At 40.3% G+C, this 25,256-nt stretch overlaps 1 protein-coding gene across 1 annotated transcript; it reads right to left on the minus strand.

Moving 5' to 3' along the window:
- Positions 1–4,695: 4,695 nt before the first annotated feature.
- On the minus strand, positions 4,696–25,256 carry LOC138949481 (uncharacterized). Its single transcript, XM_070321310.1, has 8 exons — positions 25,125–25,256; positions 22,052–22,199; positions 20,269–20,399; positions 19,215–19,356; positions 18,064–18,286; positions 16,605–16,773; positions 15,816–15,957; positions 4,696–14,758 (listed from the first exon to the last, which is right to left on the minus strand). Exons 2-8 carry the CDS (start codon positions 22,178–22,180, stop codon positions 14,720–14,722), a joined length of 975 nt encoding a protein of 324 aa, XP_070177411.1. The 5' UTR covers positions 22,181–22,199; positions 25,125–25,256; the 3' UTR covers positions 4,696–14,719.

Below are 25,256 nucleotides of genomic sequence, written 5' to 3' on the forward strand. Positions count from 1 at the left end.
TTTCTTGTTTTTTGATTGCAAATGACACAGTTTCATAGTTTAAAGTTTCAAGTGCAAATTTGACACATGAGCAAGATCCATCATGTAATAAGCCTTGACGTCACATAAAACATTGTGACTCCATCGTCTCCTCCCAGGAACTGAAAAAGTATTTTGAAAAAGAAGTCTGTCTCTGTGACTTGGTCATATCAGCAGAAGAAAATAAATGATAAAGTCACCGCCAGGCTGTGCCTGTATCGGTATTGGATGTCATTAAATTTAATAGAAACTGCAAAGGAGACAGCAGGATTGTGTGCATGTATCGGTATTGGATGTCATTAAATTTAATAGAAACTGCAAAGGAGACAGCAGGATTGTGTGCATGTATCGGTATTGGATGTCATTAAATTTAATAGAAACTGCAAAGGAGACAGCAGGATTGTGTGCATGTATCGGTATTGGATGTCATTAAATTTAATAGAAACTGCAAAGGAGACAGCAGGATTGTGTGCATGAGTTTTGGGTAAAAGGACTTTGCGCAGTCTTTGCAAAGTCGGCTTGGGGCTCTGAATTTAACCTTCACCGGATCACGCTTTGGACTACACAGTCTGGATGATGTGGGTCGTGTATGACCCATACTTTCTAAAGAAGGATTCAAGGTAAAAAGTATGGGACACGCCATCCAAATAGGGATAAACACCGTAAAATGCCTTCTTTAATTCCATATGGGTCGTCCGTGACCCACAACATCTGGGCTGTGTAGTTCAAATGACGTCATTGTTTATTTGTTTGTTTACAAAGATAATCGTTTTAAAATTGATCAATAGGAAGGTGTTATGGTGTTTGAGTATTACAGGAAGTCTCAATCAAAAACTCCCAATAGTTTCAGAGATAAAGACAATTTTGTGAGGCTCTTGGTCATCCACGACCCACGAAGCTCGGTGAAGGACCACCTTTTGCTGTCGTTTTATTTGTAGCTCTGATGGAGCTACGTTGGTGTAAATACTTGTACATTGGGACTTGTGTTGTGACACTTACTCAGTTTGAAAACAGATTATAAAAGACTGATATTAAAAGGAATGCGATTTTCAATTACCGTGTGTATATTTTTTATATATTGTGTGGGAATGTTTGACTTAGATTGTAAAAGTTTGCTACAAGTACAATGCTTTATGTTCCATTGTACTTGTTAAAATGCTTTGCGTGACATGTACTGTTATCTGTTCAGAAAGTTTCACGGATGTGTTGACAGCTGAATTACCGCTGGTAAACAAAGCAAGTCAACCAGAAAATGAATCAGAAACGGAGTGTATGAAAATTATGTTCTGCCCTGTTATGCATGACTGATTTTGATGCTTCATGTTGTTCCAGTTGATTGCTTGCACTCTTCACCAACTTCTTCATTTTGTGCTAAGTCTCCAGGCAGCTTCAAGCAATGGTGATATTTTTGCATGCAAACCTGATAGTCCGTCTTGCTGGTTGAACGTATATATCTGCCTCCTTCATGTTTGATGTAGCTTGACTCATTTCTGTCTTAGTTGCTCTCCTGTGGGTTCTTTTTCAACTGTGAATGGAGATGAGGAACGAGGGTACGTGTTCAGTTTTGCTTTACCGAGAGGCTTTGAAATATGAGGTTCAGTCCATGACAGGATGGCAATTATCAGCTGGATGATAGTACCTTTCAGTATGATCATATCTCTTGGTGGGCGGGGATATAGCTCAGTCGGTAGCGCGCTGGATTTGTATCCAATTGGCCGCTGTCAGCGTGAGTTCGTCCCCACGTTCGGCGAGAGATTTATTTCTCAGAGTCAACTTTGTGTGCAGACTCTCCTCGGTGTCCGGACACCCCCGTGTGTACACGCAAGCACAAGACCAAGTGCGCACGAAAAAAATCCTGTAATCCATGTCAGAGTTTGGTGGGTTATAGAAACACGAAAATACCCAGCATGCTTCCCCCGAAAGCGGCGTATGGCTGCCTAAATGGCGGGGTAAAAACGGTCATACACGTAAAATTCCACTCGTGCAAAAAATACACGTAGTGTACGTGGGAGTTTCAGCCCACGAACGCAGAAGAAGAAGAAATATCTCTTGGTGCCTTGATCATATCTCTTGGTGCCTTGATCATATCTCTTGGTGCCTTGACTGTAAACATATGTAGCTTGGAATTCTTGTGTCTGGGATGCATACTTGTGAGTGTGCATGCAAGCGTGCATGCATGTGCGTGTTTGCCTGCATGCATGCGTCATGTGCGTGTGTGTACGTGCGCGTGCTTGCGTGTACGTGTCTGTGTTTGTGTGCACCTTAAGTTCCTGTCTATGTTTTTGTTGTTGTTTTGCAGGCATTGAAGTTCTTGTTGAGTGAATGTTATTCCTGTGTGTATAGCAAATACTCAAGGGCGGGAGGATCTACAAATGTTGAAGTAATCGGCTCACTCTGGGTACTTGTGAAATTGGCATGGAATTTGACTGCAATTTTTTAGAGCCTTATTTATATTGTATTAAAATTGGCATGGAATTTTTGAGAGGGTTACTTATTTTTGAGAGGGTTACTTACTATTGGATTGAAATGGGCATGGAATGTGATTCATCTTTGTTACAGTACTTGGTATTGAAATGTGCATGGAATTTGAATTCACTTAATTTAACAGTGTTATTATTGTTAAAAATGGGCATAGAATTTCAATTCAGTTTGTTTTTGTGTCCAACTGTATTCAGAACTAATATGACACACATCTAGCAGTATCAGTGGTGTGATTCAAACAAATTAATAGTTAGTGTTTTAAAAGTTTTGCTAGCAAGTCACTCGATCATGCATCGTTCATTTGTGAAGGGCTGTAAGGTTTAGTACTATTTTGTTGTTGACCTTTTTTTTGTGTCAATGCTGCTTAAAAACCAAAAAAATCAGATACTGATTGAATCATATGAAATCTGTTGGTTATTGCTCAGTAGTCAGTATTTGTTGCTTTATCAGCCTGGAGTTGTGAAAAGAAGTACATAGAGAATACTACATGGCTTGCTGTGTCTATAGAGAATACTACATGGCTTGCTGTGTCTATAGAGAATACTACATGGCTTGCTGTGTCTATAGAGAATACTACATGGCTTGCTGTGTCTATAGAGAATACTACATGGCTTGCTGTGTCGTGCCAGATTTGCACGAGTTTTTTGTTTAAATATTGAACTGCGAGCGTAAGCGAGCTGTTAACTATTTCAAAAAGCAACAAGTGTATTCTCTTTATCCTACATACTGTACTTACAAGTATTTCACTGAAAATGTCCTGCAGTCGAGGCAGCTAAATTGAAGACGCTTGTTTTGGAACCTCGATCTCTTCTCAAACCTCGTGCAATCTATTACGTCAAAGCAAAGAAACGTCACTCTGAAAGTGTGGCGTGACGTGTTAGTTTAAAATAATCGAGGGTAATTAGCGAGCGCAATTTTTTTTCTTCTATAATGACGTTTGTCTCAGTGACTTTGGCATCATAAGCTGTGGAAAAACAGGTCCCTGCCAGACTTGCTTGACATGACCTCATTTACAAATTACATGATATACACGTGTGATTTGAACGATTATTATCTCACGAGTGTCTCTCTCACGTATGTAGGATAAAGTCGAATTCACTTCCCTCGTGGATGTGGTTTCAATATTCTTGATTTTGTCTTTTTAATGCTAAAAAAAAAATGTAAGGAAGTACAGTTGAAGTACTGAACTAGCGGATGTGGTTTCAATATATATTCTTGATTTTGTCTTTTTAATGCTAAAATGCTAAAAAAAAAAAAGATTTAGTTTTTGTATGGTGTATGCAGTGATGTGATAGCACAATATCTATCTTCACATACAATTAAACTGATTTTTATTTTCTTTGTGATTCCACCTTCCTTTTTTTTAAATGAAGAACAAACTGTGTGTGTGTGTGTGTGTGATTAATTCATGTATACTGAAAGGCATAAATTCTGCAAATAGTGCATTGAACGATTTTGCTCTCAAACGAAAATCAGATTGAACCTGTAATTTGTAGTTGACATCTTGAGTGTCGGAGCAAATGTTTCACCCTGTCAGCGTGCGCTTTGCAGTATTGCTGATCCAGCCACAGCTCACTGTGCTAATAAAGACAATGGGCTGAACGGGAGACAATAACGTAAAAAAGATAGTGTATGGCCCTATAAAATGCAACTGGCTGTTTGGCTGTATCAGATATCGCAATCATGCCACGACTTGATGAAGGAGAGAGACAGCAAGCGATTGGGATGCTTAGAGCTGGCCAAAGCATTGAACGTGATGAACACTGAACGTTTTCCAAAATCATTGCGCTTGGACTCGGTCACTTTTTTTGAAAAATTGTCATTTCATGATGTTCTATTCAAAATCAATAAAGCGAAGGTTTATAAACACTAAAATGGCCAATAAATAAAATATTCAAACATTGAAAACATTCACCACTGAGTTGATTTTTTGTGATTTTTTAAAGTTCAGTTTGCGGAATTTATGCCTCTCGGTATAGTAGTGACTGTGAGCATGCGATTGCAGTATGCAGAGCTGTCCTCATAACACACGTGTCGAGTATGACCACACCGTGACTCTCTCACGCATACATACACACGTATGTACACACACACACACACACACACACAAACATAATACACACATACATACACACAAACATACATCTACACACATACACACAAACATACATACACACAATACACACACACAAAATGTAACTAAGCACATCTGAGTACAACAGCTTACAGAGTATATTTCATAAAAGTAAAAAATGCAGCAAAAGCAAAAGGACATGAAACAAAATCTAAAGTAGGGATGTAACATTTTCACAACAGCAAAACATGCAACGTACAGAGTAAATATGTAAATAATATGTAAATAGCGTTACACCAGAAACAATAAGAAGAGAAAAATCGATGTGGATTTGTTTCTTTTTAAAAGTGGAATGCATGCAGGCTAGAGCACATGCAGAATGTACTATACAAGAGAAACCAAACAACAGTCATACTTAAAGGCCCTGACATAATTATGTGTGAATGTTGACACGGTGTTCACACAGGAAGGATGGTGCCTTTAACAGTTTAGCAAAACAAAACATTTTTGTGAACTGGATCGAGTTTAGTAAGTGTATCCCTTTTATTTTATTTTTTACGACCGAACGTCCACAAACATGCACTCTTTGTTGTCTCGGCCAGCCGCCTAAATATGAGTTTTTGTCGTTCTGACGTCACAATATTGGCTCACAGAAGGGAAATCCAAATTGTTCAATCGATACATTAATTAATTACTACATGTAGCAGACAATTATATGCACTATATTCAGATGACTTCATGCCGCTGAATCTCAAGTATGACATTTTACTAATGCTGTTGTAAGCAATAATTCTGCTGTTTAAAAAAATGGATCTATTTGCATCAAAAAATTGTTAAAGTTCATACACGTAAAATTCCACTCGTGCAAAAACACGAGTGTACGTGGGAGTTTCAGCCCACGAACGCAGAAGAAGAAGAAGAAGAAGTTAAAGTTCAATAACAGATAAAACCAGATATTTCAGACAAGACTGGACCCTTTAGGTGTGTAAAGCATTCATACACACATGAAATCAACTGTAAAATATATCAAATAAAATAAAAAAGGAATGCCTTTTAAAAAGTGACAAAACTAGCTAATGAACACAAGCAGATGAAAAGAATGCTGTATCAGATGTAAAATTACTCGCAAGTCATTACCCTGGTTGGAAGAAAACATTTTAAATGATACCTCCACCATCCCTGGTAGTTATAATATGTACGTCATTTCACCCCATTCTCCACTTTCAACCCTTTCACCCGAAAATACAACAGACACTGGATTTTTGTCTGCAAAGCTCAAACAATTCTGTGACTCACGCAATGTCAGTTATTACACAAGGCGTTTTTTGTCCATGAGCAAAATCATGGAAAATAGATGAAAACAGCTTGTCAAATGCTCGTATACTTTCAAAGCAATTAATATTTTAAGATTCCTCGTAAAAGAAGCATAAAACTCTGCAACACAAGAGCTTGCATCAAAGTATTGGGCTTGGTCTATTAATGGAAACGGTACCATCACATATAACTTTCTACGAATATATTTCATTTGAAGAAGACTGTTAAAGCAACGGTGCTTTGATCCGCTGCATGCGTGAAACCCCCCTTTTTAGACCCCCAATTTAAGACTGACCCTCCTTTTTAAGACCTTGTTTTCTCAGACTCTCTGTTCATAACCTCTGTCAAATGACCCCCATTTTAAGACTCCCTGACCTTTTTAAGACCTTGTTTTCTCAGACACTCTGTTCATAACCTCTGTCAAATTACCCCCATTTTAAGACTCCCTCCTTTTTAAGACCTTGTTTTCTCAGACTCTGTTCATAACCTCTGTCAAATTACCCCCATTTTAAGACTCCCTGACCTTTTTAAGACCTTGTTTTCTCAGACTCTCTGTTCATAACCTCTGTCAAATTACCCCCATTTTAAGACTCCCTGACCTTTTTAAGACCCGATTATCTCAAATTTTGTAAGGTCCTAAGAGACAATTTTGTAAGGTCCTAAGAGACAATTTTGTAAGGTCCTAAGAGACAATTTTGTAAGGTCCTAAGAGACAATTTTGTAAGGTCCTAAGAGACAATTTTGTAAGGTCCTAAGAGACAATTTTGAGATGCGTTCATTATGTGTATCAGTGTCTGTCAGTCGACTTACAGGCCACTGTCTTTCTTTCTTTCTTTATTTGGTGTTTAACGTCGTTTTCAATCGTTCAAGGTTATATCGCGACGGGGAAAGGGGGGGAATGGGATATAGCCACTTGTTAATTGTTTCTTGTTCACAAAAGCACTAATCAAAAAATTGCTCCAGGGGCTTGCAACGTAGTACAATATATGACCTTACTGGGAGAATGCAAGTTTCCAGTACAAAGGACTTAACATTTCTTACATACTGCTTGACTAAAATCTTTACAAACATTGACTATATTCTATACAAGAAACACTTAACTTAAAGGAGAAACAGAATCCGTTAGTCGCCTCTTACGACATGCTGGGGAGCATCGGGTAAATTCTTCCCCCTAACCCGCGGGGGGTTAAAAGACCACTGAGTCCAGTAGTGTAAATGTAATGTTTTGTTTTGTCATAAACGTTCCAATAACCTACCACTCTTGTGTTTTGATTCTATACAAAGATAACCTCCCTTTTAAAACCTCTCCTAGACCTTACAAATTTAGATCTTAAAAGGGAGGGGGTCGTAAGATTGAGGTAAATGGAGTGACACTATGAAGAAAACGTCCAGAAAACGAGGTCTTATAGCAGATCGAGGGAGTCTGATATATAATAAGAGGGTCATAAAACAGGGGTTCCACTGTATTGTGAAGACTTTGATACAAGCTCCTGTGTTCTGCCAAAGTGCATCTTAATTCCCCTAACCATAGCTTTATGCACATGTTGGTCCCAAAAGCTCCAAGCAATTAAGCTTGACTCGCTGGTTGCACACGAGAATTTCTGTTTTCAAACACAGCTGCATCTTCGCCTAACCATAGCTTTCTGCACATTTTGGTCCCAAACGCTCCAAGCAAGCTGCACTGTACACAACAATTCATGTCTACAAACACCACAGAAAACGAATACAATATTGACAGGCGTTTTTTAAGCATTATGCAAAATAAGCAAAAAAAGCAAAGTGCCTTGAAAACAATATTGCAATAATCCAAAAACTGATCGACTACTAACGTTCCAAAATTCAGAATATATAAAAAAAAAAGTATGTTAAGTTACTGGAATGTTTAATTCATTACAAAACATTTGCCGATGTGATGTCTTGTTTTGTCATAATTTAAAGGTTCCAATAACTTAATCACCATTCTTGTGTTTTGATTTTTCTTTCTTTCTTTATTTGGTGTTTAACGTCGTTTTCAACCATTCAAGGTTATATCGCGACGGGGAAAGGGGGGAGATGGGATAGGGGAAAGGGGGGAGATGGGATAGGGGAAAGGGGGGAGAGGGGATAGGGGAAAGGGGGGAGATGGGATAGGGGAAAGGGGGGAGATGGGATAGGGGAAAGGGGGAAGATGGGATAGAGCCACTTGTTAATTGTTTCTTGTTCACAAAAGCACTAATCAACAAGAAGAGCAAACGCTCGATCGAGTCACTTTCGCAGTTCTGAATATTATATGAGGCATCAGATGGACAGGAAGAAATTGCTATTCACAACACAATGAGTCACGTTCACATAAAATTTGAGCCCGGTCACTTTTATAGTTTCCGACAAAAGCCCAACGTTAAGTTGTGTTTGTTTGTTTGTTTATTTGTTGCTTAACGTCCAGCCGACTACGCAGAGCCATATCAGGACGAGGAAGGGGGGGATGAAGGGGGCCACTTGTCAAGCGATTCCTGTTTACAAATGCACTAACCCATTACTTGTGTCCCAGCAGGCTTTAGTAAAACTAAATTAATACCTACTGGAAGATTACCAGTTTCCAGTATGTTAAAATAGGCTTAACCTATCTACTGCTGGACTTACATCAGAACACTAACAGATTAAACTATACATGAATCGCGAGACAAGCGGCAAGAGAAGAGATTTTTGGAAAAAATACAGGTGAATGAGCAAGAAGGCAGAAAAAAGAAAAGAATTCATGAAGAAAAAGAGAGCATGACAGGAAAGAGGAACCAAAAATCTACCTAACAGCAAACTAGAAAGCTCCTGCGCTTCCAAAAACAGGAGGGGCCTTTAATTTCATAACCGCAGTGCCCCACTGCGGGAGTTAAGTTGTGTGTTGCCGAACAGAAAAGGCTAGTTATCTCCCTTGTTTTTCTGATAACGTTCGTAAAAGGCTACAGATGTAAATACTTTGATGTAAAGAATAATCCTACAAAGTTTCAATCACATCCGATGAACTTTGTCAAAGATATAAAATGTCTAATTTTTCCTTTGACGCTGACCTGTGACCTTGAAAAAGGTCAAAGGTCAACGAAACCATCGTTAAAGTGTAGAGGTCATTGGAGGTCACGACTAAACAAAATATGAGCCCGATCGCTTTGATAGTTTCCGAGAAAAGATATAAAATGTCTAATTTTTCCTTTGACGCTGACCTGTGACCTTGAAAAAGGTCAAAGGTCAACGAAACCATCGTTAAAGTGTAGAGGTCATTGGAGGTCACGACTAAACAAAATATGAGCCCGATCGCTTTGATAGTTTCCGAGAAAAGTCCAACGTTAAGGTGGTGTCTACGGACGGACGGCCGGACGGCCGGCCGGATGGACGGCCGGCCGGCCGGCCGGCCGGACAGACTAACACTGACCGATTACATAGAGTCACTTTTTCTCAAGTGACTCAAAAAATTGCTCCAGGGGCTTGCAACGTAGTACAATATATGACCTTACTGGGAGAATGCAAGTTTCCAGTACAAAGGACTTAAATTCTTACATACTGCTTGACTAAAATCTTTACAAACATTGACTATATTCTATACAAGAAACACTTAACAAGGGTAAAAGGAGAAACAGAACCGTTAGTCGCCTCTTACGACATGCTGGGTAGCATCGGGTAAATTCTTTCTCGTCCCAACCAATATGGGACTCCCCCTAACCCGCGGGGGGATTTTTGATTATTAACAATATTGCAATAGATTCAAAGCTATAAAAAGATAATATACAATGTATCAACATTGAATTTAAAAATAAAAAACCCTAAGTCTCCTGAAAACAACATTGCAATATTTATGTTCAGAGTTACACAAAAGCATGTATATCGAAATCAAATTTATAATGAATAAAAAAAACTAAAAAACGAAAAGCAAGAACAGGAGTAAAAGTCAACAATTGTAAGCCATTATTCTCACAATTTTATGTACTTTTCTTCTTTACATTATCCAGAACACTCAAAATAACAGTGATACGCACATCAATAAAGCTTCATTGCATACACAGGAAACCTGCTTTAAACTGAACGTCAAAAACTACTCTCTAATGAAACTTGACAGTTAGGAGCAAACTTGGGAGGAAAGTTTGGAGAATTAAGTCTGAACTTAACATCATCACATTTCAAACTTATATACATGTGATTATGAGTTTATATTCTTTGGTATGTTGATCACATTTACTAAGTTTGTTAGCACCTGATGGCACAACATTCCATCGACAGATTTTATCTTTTTGCATATGGGCAACTTGAACACAGAAATTGTTTAAAGTATTGAGATAATGCCCAAGTCAATACAACACGTAATGTCAAACGTGTATTAACAATTATAATCTCCCCGTCACATTTTTCTTTGACAGGTGAACTAATAAAAAATAAAAATGGTGTAGTGTCGGACATTTTGCAGCTTTTACAGGGACGGCAGTTCTATTATTCCATGAAAAATCCAGGTTTCCCAATTGCTTCGTTTCCGGCCGATTTATGTGGAGCACGTGATGCGCACACAAAATATTGGCGGTCTAGAAGTGTCGTCTGCGCAATGATCGCGGCGGCGCCCGCGGCTTTCTTGACCGCCAAGGACGACCGCGCACGTTGTGAGACGTCATTCGTTAGACCTCAATAATTGTGCTCACCATCTGGCCAGGCCCTATGATATAAAGCCATCCCTCTACTTTGTCACATACCAAAAATCACCATCCTGACGATTCCTGTACAGAGTAGGATTTCTGTATGAATTAATTTTGCAAAGTGTGTCTGTTTCAGTCTTTCATTTCCAAAGTGGGACAACGCAGAGATTTCACACAAGCAATGAAGTGCCTGTGTTGAAGGATTGGTCGCTAATCACACAGGAAAGAATGTGGAACACTTAATTCAGAGCAATAACACTTGCATGAATTTACAAAGAGACTGCAGATTCACTGCTCTTCATGTGAAATTTCATCCAACAGAAACAAGATCACTCGCTACCTTTGCTTGGTTAAACGTGGGATTTCACACAAGCAATCAAGTGCCGGCATTGAACAACTGGTCCCTTGCACCGACGCGCAAGCAATCAAGTGCCGGCATTCAACAACTGGTCCCTTGCACCGCGCGCAAGCAATCAAGTGCCGGCATTCAACAACTGGTCCCTTGCACCGCGCGCAAGCAATCAAGTGCCGGCATTCAACAACTGGTCCCTTGCACCGCGCGCAAGCAATCAAGTGCCGGCATTCAACAACTGGTCCCTTGCACCGACGCGCAAGGAATGTAGATTTAAAAGTTCAGAGAGCTATAACATTGAATAGAACATAAGAACATGACTTAACAAAGTGACTCACTAGCTGCTCTTCATGTGAAATTCCATCCAACAGACACAACATCACTTCCTTTGCATGGCTTAGATAATAACATCAAACATAAAGTAACATGTAACAGACAGATAATAACATCAAACATAAAGTAACATGTAACAGACAGAAGTTATCTTCTGCATAAGTCTTGCTCCCATGCGCAAAGAAGCCATGATTCTGGTCAACATTTAAAATCATTAATATCTCATGTGTAAAAGAAATGAATGTGGCAAGAAATGTCATACATGAATCGTACAGTTATGTGAACTTACATGTATCCATGACTAATTTTTTATTTCTATGAATAATGAGACTATAATTTCATAATTTTTTTTTATATAATCAGGCATAACAATTCAAATACATATGTACCTAACAACCTGCCAATACTGTTAGATGTCATTAACAGATATATGCACAAACTGATTTGATAGATAAATAAATACATAAATAAATACATAATCAAATAAATAAATGAATAAATAACAATCTTAATACAAAAAGTACACTAGATGACAAAACATCAAAAGGTGGAACATTAATATCTGTATTATAGTCTCCCGTGTGTGCAAATGGCTTTTTTTTTTAAAAGTTCACAATTAAAAAATTTTTTTTTAATGTTACATGTATTATTTTGTAAACTGAGTCAGAATGATCTCACTGCTGATGTCCGAACCTCCTAATTTAATCAGTGGCTATGGTAAATATACTTCCATCCTTTCCATTTGTGTATCTGACCACATACATTTTGTTTTGACTAATATTTACTTATTTTAGCAAAACAAAACTAATGAATAAAATCATGTAACGAATTATACAAATGAAACAAATTAATACAGTGAATCAGAGAAACTGAGATATTCAATACTTGACAAGGGCTTGGCAATAGCCTTGGATACCCAAAGTGACTATATATAACGCTGTTGTGGTGGGATGCTGTGCATGATTTTTCACCCTCAAAACTTATTTCCTAACACTTTTCACAAAAGGCTGACACGTCGCGATACAACTCTTCACTCTGGCATAAAGCTTCTTCCTATGAAGCTTGCCACAAATCCGTTGCAAAATGTACAGTAGAACACCCTTTTTAAGACCTAAAAAAATCTGAGGTCTCAATATGGGGGTATATGTTACAGAGGCTATGAACAGAATATCTGAAAAAAAAAGGATTTTAAAAGGGAGGGAGTCATAAATAAATGGGGGTCTTAAAAAAGGGGTTCCACTGTAGCATAAAACCCTGGGTGGGTTTAATAGTTAAACTGTCTGACAATGGAACCTCACTCTTAAGACTTTCCCATTTTAAGACATTGCTTTTGTTTAAATGTACCTCCATTTGAAGACTCCTTTTAACACCTGATTTTATCAGATTCCTGGAAGTCTTTAAAAGGGTTTCAACTCTAACTTCAAAAGTTAATGCCAAATTTGCCTGTCCATACTTTTAGTATGTAGGACTGAGTATTCACACAACCAGGCAATGCTTAGCGGTAAAAACAGTAACAACAATAAACAGTGGTATTCGTACCATTGTGCAGTTGCATCTGATCTGATATACAGTGGTATTCGTACCATTGTGCAGTTGCATCTCATCTGATATACAGTGGTATTCGTACCATTGTGCAGTTGCATCTGATCTGATATACAGTGGTATTTGTACCATTGTGCAGTTGCATCTGATCTGATATACAGTGGTATTCGTACCATTGTGCAGTTGCATCTCATCTGATATACAGTGGTATTCGTACCATTGTGCAGTACATCTGATCTGATATACAGTGGTATTCGTACCATTGTGCAGTACATCTGATCTGATATACAGTGGTATTTGTACCATTGTGCAGTTGCATCTCATCTGATATACAGTGGTATTTGTACCATTGTGCAGTTGCATCTGATCTGATATACAGTGGTATTCGTACCATTGTGCAGTTGCATCTGATCTGATATACAGTGGTATTCGTACCATTGTGCAGTTACATCTGATCTGATATACAGTGGTATTCGTACCATTGTGCAGTTGCATCTCATCTGATATACAGTGGTATTCGTACCATTGTGCAGTGCATCTGATCTGATATACAGTGGTATTCGTACCATTGTGCAGTTGCATCTCATCTGATATACAGTGGTATTCGTACCATTGTGCAGTTGCATCTGATCTGATATACAGTGGTATTCGTACCATTGTGCAGTTGCATCTCATCTGATATACAGTGGTATTCGTACCATTGTGTAGTGCATCTGATCTGATATACAGTGGTATTCGTACCATTGTGCAGTTGCATCTGATCTGATATACAGTGGTATTCGTACCATTGTGCAGTACATCTGATCTGATATACAGTGGTATTCGTACCATTGTGCAGTACATCTGATCTGATATACAGTGGTATTCGTACCATTGTGCAGTACATCTGATCTGATATACAGTGGTATTCGTACCATTGTGCAGTACATCTGATCTGATATACAGTGGTATTCGTACCATTGTGCAGTTGCATCTGATCTGATATACAGTGGAACTCCCCGTGTCTGTGTTTAAGGCCTGAAGACCAGCTAACAATGAATTGGACATTCACCATACGTTAGACACATGTTCATAATAGCGTAAATCTTGCATACAGTGCAGGACAGAATGGACCTATTTTCACAATAGCATAGATGTGACATTCATTGCAAGACCGATATGAAGTTCACAGTGGCATAGATTTGACTTTCATCATAATTTTATGATAGAACTGAGTTCACAATAGCATAGATGTGACATTCATTGTAAAACAGACCTGTGTTCACAATAGCACAGAGCTAACATTCAGTGTAGAACAGATCTGAAGTTCACAATAGTAAAGACCTGTGTTCACAATAGCACAGAGCTAACATTCAGTGTAGAATAGATCTGAAGTTCACAATAGTAAAGACCTGTGTTCACAATAGCACAGAGCTAACATTCAGTGTAGAACAGATCTAAAGTACACAATAGCAAAGATCTTAAGTTCACAATGGCATAGAATAAAAAAATAAAAAGACAGTCGAATCAGTCTACTTTACAAAGACAAAATTATCACTTTTCACAACGACAGTGCCTCAGTTTCAAACATCACTACGGTTCTCTCTGTGGTAAAGTCTGGTACCTTTCTTCAAATTTAGGACATTGTTGTTGAATTTTTACGGGCACCACGCCACACAATAGACGATTTTCAAAAATAACTCCCGTCCGGTTTGTACTGGTTGTGGAAGAGTGAATACCCTCGCTAAAACCTCTGACAAAAATTGCAGGGGCCAATCACTAGCGAGGGGTGTGCGGGAAACACTTTGACATGAGCACGTGTTTCCCACACACCCGGCCCTCTTCTACAACCAATACAAACCCGATGGAGGTATTTTTGGAATTGGTCTATTACTACACACTATGACCATACTTTTCCCTTTTGCTTGTGGTGGGTAGAGCGGTGGACAGTTGATACCAAGCAGTCAGTGAGGGAGGCTGCTACTTGACGTGTGACATTGTGCCTGAAGCCGACTTGACCTGTAACAACGTTCATACCCATTATTTTAAACACATACATACATACAAGTCAAAGAATGTTTCATTAGGGGGGGCGAGATATTTCTCATATATATCTCTCATGAGATAGAGAGACAGACAGACAGACAGACAGGAGAGACAGAGAGAGAGAGATAGAGACAGAGAGAGAGACAGAGAGAGAGAGAGAGAGAGAGAGAGAGAGAGAGAGAGAGAGAGGCTGGGGGGGGGGGGGGTGGAAGATTATTTACATACATACAAGTCAAAGAATGTTTTATCAGGGGGAAGGGAGAGAGAGAGAGAGAGAAAGAGAGAGAGAGAGAGACAGAGACAGAGAGAGATAGAGAGACAGACAGACAGGCAGGAGAGACAGAGACAGACATTCAAATTGCCAATGGCCCAAAAGTGTGTTGTCCTGTGTGGAAAGTGAGGCCACGGAGTGCCTTAACCTTAGCAAAGTACTGAAACTCTCAACGCCATTTCAGCAAGGAAAAGTAATCCTGCCAAGGTCCCTGCTCTCTGTAAACAGTCTAGGGCCGATGTGCATGAGAAAGTTATCTTCTTCTTCGTTCATGGGCTCAAACTCCCACGGTTTTAACATGTATGACCGTTTTTACTCCGCCATTTAGACAGCCGTGCACCGCTTTCGGGGGAAGCATGCTGGGTATTTTCCTGTTTCCATAACCCATCAAACTCTGACATGGATTACAGGATCTTTCCTTGTGCACTTAGTCTTGTGCTTGCGTGTACTCACGAAGGGGGATAAGGCGCTAGCAGGTCGGCACATCAGTTGACTGATTTAACTCCTAACTGGCTCCCACCCGTTTGGTAACTTTCTCATGCACACCAGCCCAGGTCACAAAGTAGAAACCCCCTTTTAGGACCTCCAAAAAATGAGAAAATCAGGTCTAGAAAAGGAGGCAGTCTTAAATTGGCTTTGACACTTTTCTTTCTTTTTTTGCTGTGAGTAGTCTTGGATATCATTATTTCTTAGTGTGCCACAATAATGTCAACTGGGAGGGCGGTCTTAAAGGGCTGTTCAACTGTATTGATGACAAACCTTGTTCATGATACTCGTCTCGGAGAGGTCAGAGAGGTCAGAGGCCACGATGGAGACGTGTGCGGGGGTGAAGGTTTGCTCGGCGACACCCTTGTGTGTGGAGATCCTGGCTCGCGTCATCGGCTTCGTTGATTCGCCAATCCTGCACACATCATCAAAACACTTCCAAGTTACGAAAGAACTTTACTAGCAGAGTTTTGAAGTTAACTGTAAAGGCTTGGCTCGATACCCCCCCCCCCCCCCCCCCCCCCCCCCCCCCCCCCTCGTCATGGGCTCGGTTGACTCACCAAATCTGCACACAGCAACACAACAGTTCCAAGGAAAGAACGAACGAAAGAACATTCCTAGCAGGGATTTGAAGTTAAACTTGCAGCCCCCGTCAACCAAACCACTCAGCCTACTCACCCAAACCAGTCTAGCAACCAAAACCAAGGTGCTCACCCAAACCAGCATACCCACCTAAAAAAGTCCATTATCCCAAACCGGCTTACTCACCTGAACCAGCATACTCACTCATTTATCCAAACCAGTGTACCCACTCAAACCAGCATACCCAGTCAAAGTCTAGGGCTGACATACCCACTCAAACTAGCGTACTCACCTAAACCAGCATACCCACCCAAACCAGCGTATATACTCACCCAGACCAGCCTCCCCACCCAAACCAGCATACTCACCCAAACCAGCCTACCCACCCAAACCAGCATACTCACCCAAACCAGCCTACCCACCCAAACCAGCATTCTCACCCAAACCAGCATAATTATCCACCCAAACCAGTGTACTCACCAGACGATGTAGACAAACTTGACGGTGGTGATGTCATCCACTCTGTCCGTGACGCGATACAAGCCGTACATGGGGGCGTCAGACGCTAGGAAAGCTTTCAGTTCTGACAAATCCCCCTCTCCGCTCCCCACCAGGTCAATGGGACCCTTGGGGCTGTTCTCCCTGTAACCTGGTAACAAGTACAGGACCATGAGTGACTGTCTTAATTCAGTTCAGCACAACTGTATTATCTAAACAAGGTACAGTGGAACTCTCCTTTTTAATTATATTTAGTCAAGTTTTGACTAAATATTTTAACATCGAGGGGGAATCGAAACGAGGGTCGTGGTGTATGTGCGTGTGTGCGTGTGTGTGTGTGTAGAGCGATTCAGACTAAACTACTGGACCGATCTTTATGAAATTTGACATGAGAGTTCCTGGGTATGAAATCCACATACGTTTTTTTCATTTTTTTGATAAATGTCTTTGATGACGTCATATCCGGCTTTTTGTGAAAGTTGAGGCGGCACTGTCACGCCCTCATTTTTCAACCAAATTGGTTGAAATTTTGGTCAAGTAATCTTCGACGAAGCCCGGACTTCGGTATTGCATTTCAGCTTGGTGGCTTAAAAATTAATTAATGACTTTGGTCATTAAAAATCTGAAAATTGTAAAAAAAAATAAAAATTTATAAAACGATCCAAATTTACGTTTATCTTATTCTCCATCATTTGCTGATTCCAAAAACATATAAATATCTTATATTCGGATTAAAAACAAGCTCTGAAAATTAAATATATAAAAATTATTATCAAAATTAAATTGTCCAAATCAATTTAAAAACACTTTCATCTTTTTCCTTGTCGGTTCCTGATTCCAAAAACATATAGATATGATATGTTTGGATTAAAAACACGCTCAGAAAGTTAAAACAAAGAGAGGTACAGAAAAGCGTGCTATCCTTCTTAGCGCAACTACTACCCCGCTCTTCTTGTCAATTTCACTGCCTATGCCGTGAGCGGTGGACTACGAGTATACGGTCTTGCTGCGTTGCATTGCGTTCATTTTCATTCTGTGAGTTCGACAGCTACTTGACTAAATATTGTATTTTCGCCTTACGCGACTTGTTAAAGACTACCTCCTTTTTAAGAACCTGTTTGTTCAGACGTTCTGTTCCCAAGCTCTGTAAAGTTACACCCCATTTTAAGACCCCCTCCTTTCTAAAGAATCTTCAAATTAAAAAAATAAACAATCACGTACATAATGCACATTTAAATAAATCAACAGCTTAATCAACAACAATCACAAAATTCGCTATACATAATAATGGAACAATGTCGCACACACACACACAGGCACGCACACATGCATGCATGAACGCACACACACACGCACGCATGAACGCACACACGCACGAACACACACACACACAGGCATGTGCAGGGTTTTCTACCAAGGAAACAAAGACACATGACGTTACCTGCGAGCACCCAGCTGAGAGGGCTGGTGTCGTTGCGGACGTTGGCGACGGCCTCCACCACGGCAGGATCCACATCCACAGGGGCGCCCCCCTGGGAGACCGCGGACACACCGAACTTGGCGCGGTTGTCCCGGCTGGGGAGCTGTGTCTGCGTGAAGCCGCGCATCTGCCGCCCCTCTGTCGACTCCAGCACTTTGGACTTGGTGCCGGACGTCTCTTCCAGCTGTTGTCACAGGCAGACAGTATTCAGTATATAAACTGCATGATGGGGTAGACATGTGTATATAACTGTACCAACAGGACTTGGTGCCGGACGTCTCTTCCAGCTGTTGTCACAGGCAGACAGTATTCAGTATATAAACTGCATGATGGGGTAGACATGTGTATATAACTGTACCAACAGGACTTGGTGCCAGACGCCTCTTCCAGCTGTTGTCACAGGCAGACAGTATTCAGTATATAAACTGCATGATGGGGTAGACATGTGTATATAACTGTACCAACAGGACTTGGTGCCGGACGTCTCTTCCAGCTGTTGTCACAGGCAGACAGTATTCAGTATATAAACTGCATGATGCAGATGGGGTAGACATGTGTATATAACTGTACCAACAGGACTTGGTGCCGGACGTCTCTTCCAGCTGTTGTCACAGTATATAAACTGCATAATGGGGTAGACATGATAACTGTACCAACAGGAACGTGCAAGTGCATGTGCTCTGTAGGAATAAGTGCAGGGTAGGACAGCGTTGGATGTGGTAATAATTAACTCACACGCACTCAGAATCGTTTGTCTCTTCCAACTGTTACAGGCAATTAAGTATTCAGTATATAAACTGCATGATTGGATAGATATGTGTATACTGTACTGACAGGAACGTGCAAGTGCGTGTGCTCTGTGGGAATAAGTGCAGGGTAGGACAGCGTTGGATGTGCTTATTAACTTAATTCTATTCATATGCAATCAGAATCTCTCTTGTTACAAGCGTACTCTGACTCGGGACATTTATACCTCGTTCATTCCTCACACTAACACAAGGGCCGAGGGGCACCAATCAAAAGTAGGTGCCACCCAAACGGGAGAGACCAAACCACGTGGTCCGATTCGTTAAAATCGGTAAATGTCTCATGCCCCTCTTCCCTGCTGTTACCTGCTGCAGGATACAGTCGTCAGCAAAGTCTTCCTTGTTGCCCGACTCCACAAAGAGATGATAGGGAGAGAACATGGCCTCGGCTTCTCCTCTCACCACCCCGTACCGACCCCTCTTCCCAACTGGCACCTTGTCCCCGATCCTGTAAGACAAGACAGCAGTGATAGCAATACGCGTACATTTCTTGTGTGAAATTCAACCCCACAAAGAGATGATAGGGTGAGAACATGGCCTCCCCTCTTCCCCACCGGTAACTTGTCTCCGATCCTGATAGACAATTTGATGATAAACTAAATATATTTTTAATTATCAAGACAAAGACAGCACAACCAAGCAGTCAAACCTACGGAGGCATCTTTGGGACGGCATTCAGGGGGAGAAAAAGAAGAAAAGAAATAGCAAACAACAAACACAAAAAAATGAAAAAGAGAGAGAAAGGTCCAACCCTGAAGTAGGGGGGTGGGGTGGGGTGGGGGGGGGGGGGTGATAGACAAGACAACAGTGATAGTAATGCATTTCCTTGTTCAATATTCAACACCACAAAGACGTAATGTCGGTCAAAACATGATTTTCTCCTCCCCTCTCACCCCCTTGTCCCTGATCCTAAGAAATTAGCAGATCTACACGAAAGTGATTTTGTTTTATTTTAATCAAATCGTTCTCCCCAAACCAGGGATGGTCTGATTTACTGCAGCTTTTTGTTTGATTTTGTTTAAGTTTCAAGCTTAAAAGGCATCACGCAGACACACACATGCACAAACACAATATTCTTAATAAACAAACATTAAATAACAGAGTGAAACTGAACAAAGGATGAAACAATAACATCAGCACGGTGAAAAACCCTATTTTCTCACATTTTCTGTCAATGAAGTCTATAGACTGTTGGAATCTTAAAAGGGGGTCTCAGTGACTGTTGCAAACAAAAAATTTGATTTTGCACTGACCAGCTCAAGTTCCCATGGCAACAATGTAATTTCTCCGATTGAGATAATAAAGTTAATTTGATCTGATATGAATGGAACAAAAAGAAAAACAAAACAAGGACACTGACCATCTGAAGTAGACGAACTTGACGGTGGTGGACATGTCGAACTGTGTCTGGTAGCGCCCCAGAGCGTACATCACTTGACCCTCGTCCAACATGTCGCTCAATTCGGCCGTCAACTGACCCACCTGCAGCGTCTGCACACAGCGTCACAAATACAGTGGAACCCCCTTTCAAGACCCCTAAACCCCCCCCTCCCCGATTGACCCCACTTGCAGTGTTTGAAAACAGATCTTTGAAGGTCCTTCATTGACCCCACTTGCAGTGTTTGAAAACAGATCTTTGAAGGTCCTTCATTGATCCCACTTGCAGTGTTTGAAAACAGATCTTTGAAGGTCCTTCATTGACCCCTCTTGCAGTGTTTGAAAACAGATCTTTGAAGGCCCTTCATTAATCCCACTTGCAGTGTTTGAAAACATTAACAACATTGCAAATACTTCACTTAACCCATCTGATAATCAATGAATTAATAAACATACATTATATCTGTTTGTAATGTTTTTGACTTGGTAAATAACTCCAAGAATAACAATAACAATAACACTTTATCGTCCATTAATATGACGTTATATCAAAATGGACATTTTTCTTCGACACAGCCTGCCTCTAAACGATTGTAACTACACATTTATTAAGAACTATTACGACATTCAATAATAAGGCAAAAACATAAAATACATAGGTTCACATAAACATGAATGTTTAAATTCTCTCTGCAGTCACAGTCTGTTTATTTGTTGCAAAGAGTCTAAGAGGAGGGATGAAATAGCCTGATGGCAATGTAAGAGATGGTATTTCCCAACTCATTTACACTGGAACTGGAAGGACTGCACCTATAAGACACATCCTTGAACTGCAGGGGATATTGCATAACATGAAGCTTTTGTTCTTTGTCTTTTAATTACATTAGGAGAGAAAAGAAAGCAACAGCTACCATTTTGCGCAGAGAACGACTTCGATTATCAACTGATTCACTGCGTTAATCGGGAAACAGTAATCCAGTAGTGTCACTGTGGTTCTCTGGCATTGTTCTGACCCCTAGCTGGGTCGACTGCATGCATGTCCCCTAGTTTTGACATTTAGGAGGTCTTCTGACAAAACAATGTTGTTGTAGCCATGACATCTGGACCTTTACATATTACATATTGGACCTTTACATAATACATATATTGGACCTTTACATATTATCAATCCAGGTCCTTTACTTCTTCTTTCATGGGCTGAAACTCCCACGTTCACTCATATTTGTGCACGAGTTGATTTTTACCTGTATGATCGTTTTTACCCTGCCATTCAGGAAGCATACACTGATTTCGGGGGAAAATCCAGGTCAACCTGACCTATTGTACTCAGTCTACAGCCCTGAAAGTCCAACAAATGGTGTACTCGCCTCTGGCTAATGATTCTGAAAATTTACTAGCCAGAGAGCAAACTTTACTAGCAAAATCAACAATTTATTTCAGCAACTTTACTTGCATTTGGCGAGTATAGATGAACATTTCTACTCGCCAGTTACATGTTTCTCTACTCGTCATGGCGAGTAAAATACTTGCCACTTTCAGGCCTGGTCTAAGAACAAAGTCAGCTACATACCTGGATGCGGTTTGGATTTCCGTCAACAAGAGCAAAGTCAGCTACGTACCTGGATGCGGTTTGGATTTCCGTCAACAAGAACAAAGTCAGCTACGTACCTGGATGCGGTTTGGATTTCCGTCAACAAGAACAAAGTCAGCTACGTACCTGGATGCGGTTTGGATTTCCGTCAACAAGAACAAAGTCAGCTACGTACCTGGATGCGGTTTGGATTGCCGTCCACATGTCCACACAGAATGTACTTGTCATCAGTGGTATCGCTGCGTACCGACGCCATGGCTTCTTGAAACGCCGTCCCGTCCACTACTTCTATCGTTGTCGCCATTGCTGATTCCCTGTCAGTGCTGTTGCAGTTATGACAGCAAATATCAAAATACAAAAATAACAATAGAAAGATGTCCAAAAATCTGAGAAAATCAGGCCTTAAAAAGAAGGGGGTCTTAAAATGGGGGTAAATTTACAGAGGTTCTGGACAGAAAGTCTGAGAAAACAGCTGGGTCTTAAAAGGGTGGTTCCACTGTAATCAAATCGCTTTCCACAGGTCAAGAAGTCAGCCGTCCATTTGGACAGTTTGAGATTAGCGGCCCTGTGTCCGGTGGGGTAGGGGTAAACATTTAACCCATCTCTCATGTCAACTTATGTCTATATCCAGTATCAATACAACTGTCAAGTCCCAGCATCAAGTTCACACGATCTAAAAAATGTCTGCTGAAGATAATTTCCCTGGTCTTAGCGCAGTCAGGCACCACACTTCCTCCATGTCACCCAGTGTCACTTCTTGAGACAACCGGCAAACCGGCAACGTTTCAGCTCCTTAAACAACATTAGCTTCCTCTATGGAGGTCTCCCTTTTGCGTACTTCGGAGCGGTGTCACGTGATACGCAGAAATGGGTTGGAGGGCAAGAAGCGGAACGGCTAGTAGCGTCAGTGCGCCGCTCGATGATTCGGGAGTGTTTTAATTGAATAATGTCAAAATCAGGAACAAAAACGGTCGACCAGCCAGAAGAGAAGTACATTACATCATTGAGTGACGTTGCTAAAGTGCGATACTTGGAGAAATTGACCGAAGCTCTTTAGTTTCAGACTACATATAATTTCTGCTTCAGTGTGTGTGCATGAGTTTTCATTTTGTTATTATTCAAGAACTTGTAGTTCTATTTCTAACTTTGTATGTTTATGTGTGAAGCTCTTTAGTTTTAGATTACCTATTATTTCTGCTTCAGTGTGTGTGAGTTTTCATTTCATTGTTATTCGAGAAATGGTATTTCTAACTTTGTATGTTTATGTTTGGAGAAGCGATTCTTTTTCCTTTTTGGGATCAAGTCTGGTGTCTGCTTTAGTGCTTACTTTGATATTACCTTAGAACATTTATTGTGAACCTGTAAATGTGTAATGTGTGTGTGTGTTTTTTGTTCTTCTTTTTTATTTTTTCTATTTCTTTTTACTTTAGTGCTGCTGAAGACAGTAACTAAAAATTTCCCTGAATTCAGTGTTACGTGTTTTTTGTTTTTAATTTTTATATATATGTTGACAATGACAGTTCAGTTAAATAAAGCGTTGAACACATTATATGTATTTTAATTTTTATCAATCTGTCACTCTGTGAATGTGAAGCTGGTGTGAGTGTGATATTTAACACATTACTTTTGATTTGTACCTAATCTCTGCCTTTGTTAGCTCCAGTAGGTGTGTTTTCAACAGTTTTGTTCAATTTTGTGAAACGTTACTGTTTTGAGACAAACCAGACACATATTTTTCCGTTTAGGACAGCTGGGCTCAACATATTAACTTTGTTGACTAAACAAAGGAGCCATTACACAGATACACACTCATTCTGACAATCACTCACCAGATTCTTCACAATTAAGAAATGTCTCAGATAAGACACACGCAAGCTTAAAAAAAAAGTCTTAAGAACAAAAACGTTACTGCAACAACAATGTATTTATTAGTTCTTACTAAAATCACATGCTTCAATAAAAAAAAAGCATAAACTGTACAGACATGCTAACCAGCACTGATTAAGGCACACACTTGGAGTCAAAAAGCTATGGCATCAACATAAGCAGTGTTGAATCTGTTTCAAATTGCACACTTCAGTCAAAAAGCTATGGCATCAACATATGCAGTGTTGAATCTGTTTCAAATTGCACACCAGTCAAAAATCACATGTCTGACAATGAGTGAATTAGTGTTTCCAATCAATGAACGGTAACTGTTTACATTAAAAAGTGAAAAAAAAGTGAAAAAAAAGAAAAGAACTGTACACACACACACTTGGCATCAGATCTCAAAATCAAATAAGAATAGTGTTGAGTCTTGAAAATGCTTTGAATTATACACACTTGAGCCAGGAAGCAAAAAAAGGAACTACACTCATGCCAGCCAGCACAAGTCATACAGATACCTGTACACAAGTCAAATCAATACTGTGTTTCAGGTTTGGCATCCTGCACATAAACAGTTTTGTTTCTGTTTTAAATCACACACTTGTCAATAAACTATACAGACATGCTAACCAGCATTGATTAAGGCACACACTTGAGTCAAAAAGCTATGGCATTAACATAAGCAGTGTTGAATCTTGTTTCAAACTGCACATTTCAGTCAAAAAGCGAGTGAATCGGTGTTTCAATCATCAGCAAAATTAATACTGCTGTTGAGTAAATCTCGGTGTCTTCCTCCAGCGTCGACTTTCGGAATTCTGAAAAATGCAAGAGCATTTTCCTTGTTGCTTCGGCTTGTGCAACCGATTATGCAACAAGTATTCACCATCTTGAATGAAATTTAGCCAAATCGTCGACGCAAATACGGAATCGCCGCAGCGAAACTACGCGATCGGCACCACGCTTCCATGTTTTCGCTAAGCGGCGCGGTGGCTTCTTGCCCTCCAAGCCCCGGTGCGCACGAAGTGATGACGTCAATAGGGAGACCTCCATTCTCTATCTCATTGTCACGACTCACAAGTTCGTGTGTGTGCCATTGCGTGTGTGTGTGTGTGCGTGCGTGCGTGTTTGTGTGAACATTTACTCTGTTTCTGTACAAACAGTTTCGTGTTTAGCGATGGTGACGAATTCCACTTCCAAGTCCAAGGCTCTCAAATGATCACAACAGCGCAACAGTCCGAAAACATTTTTCAAACAGGAATGAAAACGTGTTTCAAACCGAATGCTGCATCCAAATACCTAATCTGTTTCAAACGAATGCTCTCCTTGTGTAAAAGAAAGTGTTGCATTTCTTACTGTCGAATAAAACGAAAGAAACTTACCTTAAAATCTGCACAGACTGACAAAATCACACTTTTTAGCAGCCGACAGCCACACCTTGTTTTAATACCCTTAGAGTGGTTTCCCTTCGAAACTTCCGGGTTCGAGGACAAAACTGTGGATCGGATCTTTAG

Source organism: Littorina saxatilis, linkage group LG15 (genome assembly GCF_037325665.1).
Source record: "Littorina saxatilis isolate snail1 linkage group LG15, US_GU_Lsax_2.0, whole genome shotgun sequence".
NCBI lineage: Eukaryota > Metazoa > Mollusca > Gastropoda > Littorinimorpha > Littorinidae > Littorina > Littorina saxatilis.